The sequence below is a fragment of the Xyrauchen texanus genome, chromosome 25 (assembly GCF_025860055.1).
Source record: "Xyrauchen texanus isolate HMW12.3.18 chromosome 25, RBS_HiC_50CHRs, whole genome shotgun sequence".
NCBI lineage: Eukaryota > Metazoa > Chordata > Actinopteri > Cypriniformes > Catostomidae > Xyrauchen > Xyrauchen texanus.
Window position 1 is genome coordinate 9365 of NC_068300.1, and position 8362 is coordinate 17726.

The 8362-nt window shown below is 40.2% G+C and overlaps 1 protein-coding gene across 3 annotated transcripts; it reads right to left on the reverse strand.

Moving 5' to 3' along the window:
* Window positions 1-4208: 4208 nt before the first annotated feature.
* On the reverse strand, window positions 4209-8362 carry LOC127619049 (uncharacterized). Of its 3 annotated transcripts, none has more exons than XM_052091768.1 (8): window positions 8219-8362; window positions 7630-7704; window positions 7456-7536; window positions 7248-7316; window positions 6775-6804; window positions 6634-6657; window positions 5652-5720; window positions 4209-5188 (listed from the first exon to the last, which is right to left on the reverse strand). In XM_052091768.1, the coding sequence occupies exons 1-8, from the start codon at window positions 8270-8272 to the stop codon at window positions 4778-4780; spliced, it is 813 nt and encodes a 270-aa protein (XP_051947728.1). In that variant the 5' UTR covers window positions 8273-8362; the 3' UTR covers window positions 4209-4777. The 3 variants fall into 3 exon arrangements, with proteins under 3 accessions (XP_051947728.1, XP_051947730.1, XP_051947727.1); XM_052091770.1 differs by having other exon boundaries at window positions 7480-7536; window positions 8219-8360; XM_052091767.1 differs by having other exon boundaries at window positions 7630-7739; window positions 8219-8279.

Genomic DNA, 8362 nt, shown 5'->3' on the forward strand with positions numbered 1-8362 from the left:
CTCATTCACTCACTCACTCACTCTCACACTCACACACTCACACTCACTCACTCTCACACTCACTCACTTACTCATTCACTCACTCACTCATTCACTCACACACTCACTCACTCTCACACTCACACACTCACTCACTCTCACACTCACTCACTCATTCACTCACACACTCATTCACTCAATCATTCACTTACACATTCACTCACTCTCACTCACTCACTCCTTCACACACTCACTCACTCACTCACTCACTCACTCACTCACTCCCACACACTCACTATTTCTCAGGTATTTCCCATAAGAAGCAACTTCTGAATAAAGGAAAAACAAAAGCAAGGGAAATAGAAATTCAGTATGCAGAATTTTATGCCATTTTGTACATAATAATAATAATTATAATCATAATAATTATTATTATTATGGAAATAAATCTCCATTTATGATAGCACTTAAATCATTAAAAACATTAAGCGCTTGCACACCTCTGTACTCTGTGAACTTCCACAAAACACATTGACATTCGAGACATTTTGATAAAAACTGAATTTAAGAAACACTTCATTCGTTAATATGTGTCAATACATCAACTAACAATGAACAACATCATTTCAAAATTTATTAATCTTTGTTAAATTTAATAAAAATAAAAGTTCATTGTTTTTTCATGTTATTTTATTGTGCGTTAATAATTTTTACATACAATTTTTGATTTTAAATATGTATTATTATATGTCCACAGCGCACCTCGCCAGGGGGCATCAGAGCATGTCAAGTGTGAGACACAGTGAGAGACAGTGAGAGACAGTAAGAGACAGTGCAGAGACAGTGAGACACAGTGAGAGACAGTAAGAGACAGTGAGACACAGTGAGACACAGTGAGAGATAGTGCAGAGACAGTGAGAGACAGTAAGAGACAGTGAGACACAGTGAGACACAGTGAGAGATAGTGCAGAGACAGTGAGAGACAGTAAGAGACAGTGAGACACAGTGAGAGATAGTGCAGAGACAGTGAGAGACAGTAAGAGACAATGAGAGACAGTGCAGAGACAGTGAGAGACAGTAAGAGAGAGTGAGACACAGTGAGAGACAGTGAGACACAGTGAGAGACAGTGCAGAGACAGTGAGAGACAGTAAGTGACAGTGAGACACAGTGAGACACAGTGAGAGACAGTGCAGAGACAGTGAGATACAGTGAGAGACAGTGCAGAGACAGTGAGAGACAGTGAGATACAGTGAGAGACAGTGCAGAGACAGTGAGAGACAGTAAGAGATAGTGAGACACAGTGAGAGACAGTAAGAGACAGTGAGACACAGTGAGAGACAGTAAGAGACAGTGCAGAGACAGTGAGAGGCAGTGAGAGACAGTAAGAGACACTAAGAGACAGTGCAGAGACAGTGAGAGACAGTGAGAGACAGTGAGAGGCAGTGAGAGACAGTGAGAGACAGTGAGAGACAGTGAGAGGCAGTGAGAGACAGTAAGAGACAGTGCAGAGACAGTGAGAGACAGTGAGAGGCAGTGAGAGACAGTAAGAGACTGCAGATACAGTGCAGAGACAGTGAGAGACAGTGCAGAGACAGTGAGAGACAGTGCAGAGACAGTACAGAGACAGTGAGAGACAGTGCAGAGACAGTGAGAGACAGTGCAGAGACAGTAAGAGACAGTGCAGATACAGTGAGAGGCAGTGAGAGACAGTAAGAGACAGTGCAGAGACAGTGAGCGACAGTGCAGCGCCGACCAGTACACAGTAGTGCATAAAGATGACAGTTTCTATAAATGCCAAACGTAAACATAACATACTATGAAATAGTGTTTTGCTACTGTTGTGTTTGAGAACCTTGGAATTATGGGTCTGCTTGGTGTTGGTCTCTACAGTATATTTGATGTGCAGGATTTTGTATAGAGGGGGCGTGGCTAATTCAATGGCTCAGTTTGTGAAAACTCCAGAATGGCAAAATCCCTTACAGAAACTTTAATGTACATTATTTATGTTATATTTATTTCACTGTACCTGTTATATTATCCAGACAGTAATACAGGCATTATAAAAAGAGATGTTGTGTTTGGGATTACATTTGGAATATACTCGTAGCAAAATACATGTGCAAATAAATATGCAAAAGGTGCTCTTTTCAGGTCCTGTGTATCTCAGCGAGTATTGACGCTGACTATCACACCTGGAGTCCTGAGTTTGAATCCAGGGTGTGCTGAGTGACTCCAGTCAGGTCTCCTTAGCAACCAAATTGGCCTGGTTGCTAGGGAGGGTAGAGTCACATGGGGTAACCTCCTCGTGGTGGTGATTAGTGGTTCACAATGAGCCACGTGATAAGATGTGCGGATTGACGGTCTCAGAAGCGGAGGCAACTGAGACTCGTCCTCTGCCACAGGATTGAGGCGAGTAACTGCGCCACCACGAGGACCTACTAAGTAGTGAGAATTGGGCATCCCAGATTGGGTGAAAAAGAGGATAAAATAAATATATATATAAAACAGTGCTCTTTACTCATCTTACTCACATAAAAAACACAGATCCGCTATAAACTCGAGCCCCTCTCTGGCTTTACATTGAACAGGAAGTTCTTGCCTCTATTTCACCATTGCAAGAGAAGTTAAGTTACACCCCGCTATCTCACTTTTGCATTGGGTATGGACAAAAGTGTCCAGAGTGTTTAATTCAGATATTTATTTAAAAGTTGCCTCAAGAATGTGGCTGAACCCTGAATTATGTTTTAATAAGTCCCCTTTCTGCTGGTCAGCCTGGATTTTGTGTGTGTGACATTTATGAGAGTGGAGTGTTGAGATCCTCTTAAAATTTGGTTCAACATTTCTAGATCTGAATTCTGTAGGAATTTACAGCTGCCGCACCTGCTATGTATTGTTTTTGGGAGTAGCATACACCCCCTAAAGCAGCAGATACTCTAAGAGAGGTGATTACTGCTTTTGGGAAAGGTCATGAGGCATCAGTGTATTACTCCTGATAATTCAGTGTCTGGGGGCGGAGCTTCAACTTCTCTCAAGAGATTATGGGAGAAATATTTAAACTTGGTTTTGGAGGAGGAAGATTTTACATAGATTCTTATGGACCACCTCTAGATTGTTTAGGCTTGGTCTTAAAGACACACCCACCTGCTGGCGATGCCAATCAGAAGATGGAGACACAACCCATGTTTTTTGGGGGTGTGTTAACATCCAAGAGTCGTGGTTGAAGGTTCAGAGTTTCATATGTGACGTTTTGGGCACTCAATTTTCATTTTGCCCCAGACTTTGTATTCTGGACGATGGGGCGGTCATAAATTTGGGGGACAAACACATAAAAAAATGGGTCCTGATTAGTATTACGATTGGCAGGCAGATTATTTTAAGGGGATGGAAGTCAGATGGGGCTCCCTCATTTCCGGAGTGGTGTGTGAAGATGTGGAGGGTAGCGGCTATTTAGATGTTGAGTAGAGGGCGGGGGTTTGAGATTTGTGTGATAGGATGTGGGGCAGGTTTTTGGTGTTTTCGGGGGATTCTCGGGGAGGGGTTGTGTAGAGAGAAGTTTAGTTTTAATTACATGAGATTATTATATTCCCGCACAACCATTGCAAGGAAAAAAAATAAAAATCTCCATGTCAAAAAGGTTGCCGACATCTTGCATAAACCAACCTACCATTGTAGTATTATGGTTCAATTGCATTATCAAGTGATACTGTAAATGTAATATTAAAAATGTGTCTTCAACTGAACCCACATTAGCCATTAGTTTCTCCTCTTAAATAGAGATGTGTAGAACAATACAAACATTAATGTGTAACTTTCTGTTTTATGCTTCAAATGTTAAAAGTTACGGAGTGCAGCTTTGGGCCTAAACAAGTCAAGGATTGGGCTTGATATGCCAACCCAGTTCTGCAGTCAGTCAAGCTCAATATTGTGATCAGCTGTGTCAAATGCAGCGCTAAGGTCTAATATCATCATAATATCATCATAATATCTATTATCACAGAAGAATCAGGACAGGCCGAACGACTTCCATCTTAAATGTACATGGAACAATTTCTTCTGGAGGGATTGATTAGCAATACTCAGACCGTCTGGTAACAAGGGGCTCTAAACTGTTTTGAGGAAGTTAGCGGGTGAAGGGTAAAGATGGCAGCTGGAAGAGTTCATAAGTTATATGACCGTGTGATTGTGTAAGGGCTGTTACATTTCACATCAGTAAGACACGTGCTGGCTGTGTTCTGTCTTATGTTAGTAGTTTTATTATTGAACACACTTACATAAAGTTTTAAATGTACTATTTCACAATACTTCACCCAAACATGAAAACGATGTCATCATTTACTCATCCTCATCTTGATTTTCTTTCTTGATGGAACACAAAAGGAGATGTTAGGCTGAAGGATTTGGTCACCATTCACTTTTATTGGATGTAAAAGAAAATGGTGACTAGCACACTGGCTAAAAGCTTCTTTTGTGTTACATGAAAGCAACATTAGTAAGTGACGACATACATTTCCATTTTGGGTGGAGTATCTATTTAATACTGTAAAGTGACAAGGGTCCATCTTCCTTAATACAAAATCACATTACATCATGAAGTAACCAGTAAACGTAACACAGTTTCCTGTTGCAACATCTGATTACAGTCCATTAGTCGCTGTGCCAGACCACCACGTTCACACTTAAAGCTGGATAAAAATCATATAGCAGAGACTAAGAGGCATTATATAATCAGACAAACACTATATGAAATGATCCCCCTATTGGACAGGAAGCGTACTGCGTTTTAGTGTTTTTAAAAGATTATATTTCTGATGGCTGAAAGTGGGCTCGTGTAAAAGGTATATTTCTGGGACGCTCATCCAGACTCAGTGCACCATGGTGAAAATCCCTCTGGTGGTCGCCGCCATCATTAGCGAATCCACCATCGATGCATTCATCATGATCTGCTTGATCTTTGCACATGTTCAGTTGCTGTAGATCCGCCTCATCACTCTCCACGCTCTTGCTGGCAGCACTATCCATCTGCACATCTACAGCTGCGGTAACTCCAAGCGTCTGAGCTGTCGGAGAGCTGCGGATTACTCCATCAGTTAACGTCTCTACTGCTTCAGTCGCAACAGCTGCAGTTGCTACGTCAGTCACCGTGTCTGCGGTCACGTCTAGAGTCACCGCGTGCTTATCAAAGTGAAGGCTGTGAACTCGAACCCAACTCTGAGAAAACAGAACACGATTTCATAAACATCCATCCAGTGCTCACCTCCAACATTATACTGAAAGATGAAAGCACGACTAAATATGACAGAATCTGACATTATTATTGTTTCACAAATCCTGAGATGAACTGTGACTATTTTTATCAGTATGAAATACAAACAATTCTGAACATAGTTTATATGATGAAATAATATATGACGTTTATTATTCCAAGCGTTTATCTCTCCCGCTTTGCAATTGTACATCTTAGCAAGTATATATTGTGCTTGAGAGTTTTTCCTTGTTTGCAATATTGTCTATAAAGCTGATTTGGAACTGTATTTTGTGGAAAGCGCTACACAAAATCAGGTTTATAATATCACGGTTCATATTTTTCTGAACAGTATAAATGTATGTTTGAAAAGACTTCACAAGTGAAAGTTCATGAGAAACTGAAAGTATCTGCAGATGTTTCTCTCACCCGGCGGATGTTCTCCTCGCTTCCTCGACTGTCATCTCTCAGATCATCTGAAGCTGTGTGTTGCTGAAACTAATAAGAAACAGATTTAAGACTCGTGCAGTAAATACACGTACTTGAATGTTTATCAAAGGTGGATCATTAATCAGTTTGTGATGAGGTATGAGTCCTGTTCTCCATATATTGCAGAATATATCCGAGATTAATAAAATATGGCGAATGTTCTTATCATTGGTTCTTCAAACACGTGTGGATTTAAGAAGTATATCTGGAGATAATTGCATGTTTCTGAGTTTATTGGAAAATATTGATCATCAGAATGGTTGTATACGTGTTTTACATGCTCTCTGTAATACTCTATTCTGATTGGTCAATGGTGGCACTCACATTCATGTATCAGAGTGCTGATCCAGGAACAGCCATCTTTACTGTTTCTCGGATGACTGTGCGATCTCTACGAGTGAACTAATAAAATCATGTCATTGTAACTCCATGTTTCATTTATTGATTTATTTTGTTAGTAGTCGTGTAATAAGCCGGTTAATGTCCCGTCAGCCAGTTATTTTCACACAATAAACCTCTTTCGGGTGATACAAGAGTCCTGCGCTCTTGAGTTTATTGTGTGATAATAACCGGCTGTCTGTACGTTATCTCTTGCACGTATAAAAACATAAGAAGGTTTTTAGAGAGGTTTTATGTTAAGGGCATGTTCCTGTTGATAAATGACCGATAGTATGCTTCAGTTGTCCATTTGCAGTCACGTCCCGACACTCGGTAATCTAATGTTGCTGTATGAGGACGGACTGTCCCGTGTGTGGCGTCTGTGCATGTGTCGCGTCCATACTGGCTCACGGTCAGCCAATGTAATGGCAGGTAGATACAAGAACCGTTGTCTTAACGTTATTTGGTTTTTATTTTGGGATTAGGGTGAGGTTGGGGTTATATTTTGTGTTTGGATTTCAGTGCTCAAAAGAATTTGACCAACAGTTGTCTCCAACGATTCAGAGGTCTGAAAAAAAGGCAGAAAAAGATTTCATTTATTAAAGGGTCCAAACAAACCCTGGAACTAAAACCAAATTGTGAATCAATATATTGTTGCATATGTGTAGAGATGATGATAATATACCTGCTCAGAGGTGTCTTGCTCCTCAGAAGTCTGTGAAATAGAAATAGAAGCCAGAATATTTTATTCAGATAAAAAGTGTGTGTTTGTGCATATCAGCATCGGTGTGTGTGTGCGCGCGTACGTGTCTATGTGTGTGTGTGTATGTGCATGTGTGCGCTTGCGTGTGTATGTTTGTGTTTCTGTGTGTGTGTGTGTCTGTGTGTGTGTGTGTGTGCGCGTGCATGTGTATGTGTGCATGTGTATGTGTATGTGTGTGTGTATGTGTATGTGTATGAGTGCGTGTGTATGTGCATGTGTGCGCTTGCGTGTGTATGTATGTGTGTGTGTGTGTGTGTGTGTGTGTATGTGTATGTGTGCGTGTGTATGTGCATGTGTGCGCTTGCGTGTGTATGTCCGTGTGCACGTGTGTGTGTGCGTGTGTATGTGCATGTGTGTGTGTGTGTGTGTGTGTGCGTGTGCGCGCGTGAGTGTACCTCTGATACATCTTCCACTGACTCGCTCTGCTCAGAACTTTCAGATTCTGATGAACTTTGTGTTGCAGTCTGAAATAAAACATTAACTTAAGTTTAACTCACCCATGAGTATTCTTCCAGCTGTTAATATTCTCATTTTAACTGTAAATGTTTCATAATTATTCCTTCAGATTATGAATCTGATTAATCGTTCTAAATTACACAGTACATTTCGTTTTATAGACTGATTTACTCTCTCTTTGGGTTGCTGCACTTGAGGTGTGGTGGTGATCATTGCCACTTCAGTCACCTGGAACAAATATTACAGTCCATAAAGACTCATAATATCATAATAAAAACATTATTTATTTTATTCATGCGATTTATAAGAGAACATTCTCACATTGAGCATGTTAAGTGTTTCTCGTTCAGAGTTTGTCTCGGTGACCAACTCGTCCAAAACATCTTTCTGAATGATCTGAGATGAAAACAATCCATTTCAGATAACTGGAGCTATTTATGATTCAAAGTAGGAGAATAATTCAAAGTTCAATGAAATAAAGAGGACAGTTCAGTAATAAATATAGACCGACTCGGCATCTCGGTGAATCCGGATTGTGTCCCGATGTCCTGACAATATACACAAAACATTTACTTTGTCCCGGTTTCAGCTCCTAAGTTTTCTGATTTGCAGATACTTTAATTAAGGAACATCTTCAGCAGATCAGCTTGTAATGAATCTGGTTGCCATAACAACAACTTCTCATGTTAAAGAACGGCCAAATTAAAATATGTTTATTGACAATCTTAAAGAAGCCATTAATTCACACAACACTTGAAAATACAATGGAGGTGTTTTGTCGCGTACACAGAAAGCATTCTTGAGACATTTTCTCATGTTTTTAAATACAGTTACTCTTATCAGGTCAGATAAACTTTACACAAATAACTCAAACCCATGTTATGAATATCAGAATGGAGTTTCTACTTACTGGATGAGCTGATGAGAGGTCAATCAGACAAACGAGTGTGACAACAACCAACATCTTTACAGATTCAGATTTACATGAGCATCCGAATGTTTATGTCAGTGAGTGTCTTTATATGAGGAGATCTTCATTCTCCTCCTCCACTAA

What these genes read in the sequence shown, in the direction of transcription:
- LOC127619049 (XM_052091768.1), bottom strand. Translation starts at nt 8,272, where the DNA reads ATGTTGGTTGTTGTCACACTCGTTTGTCTGATTGACCTCTCATCAGCT. An exon ending in AGCAAGACACCTCTGAGCAG is followed by an intron (nt 6,658 to 6,774) that starts GTATATTATCAT and finishes CCTTTTTTTCAG; the next exon opens with ACCTCTGAATCGTTGGAGAC. An exon ending in CTGAATCGTTGGAGACAACT is followed by an intron (nt 5,721 to 6,633) that starts GTTGGTCAAATT and finishes GTTTCTTATTAG; the next exon opens with TTTCAGCAACACACAGCTTC.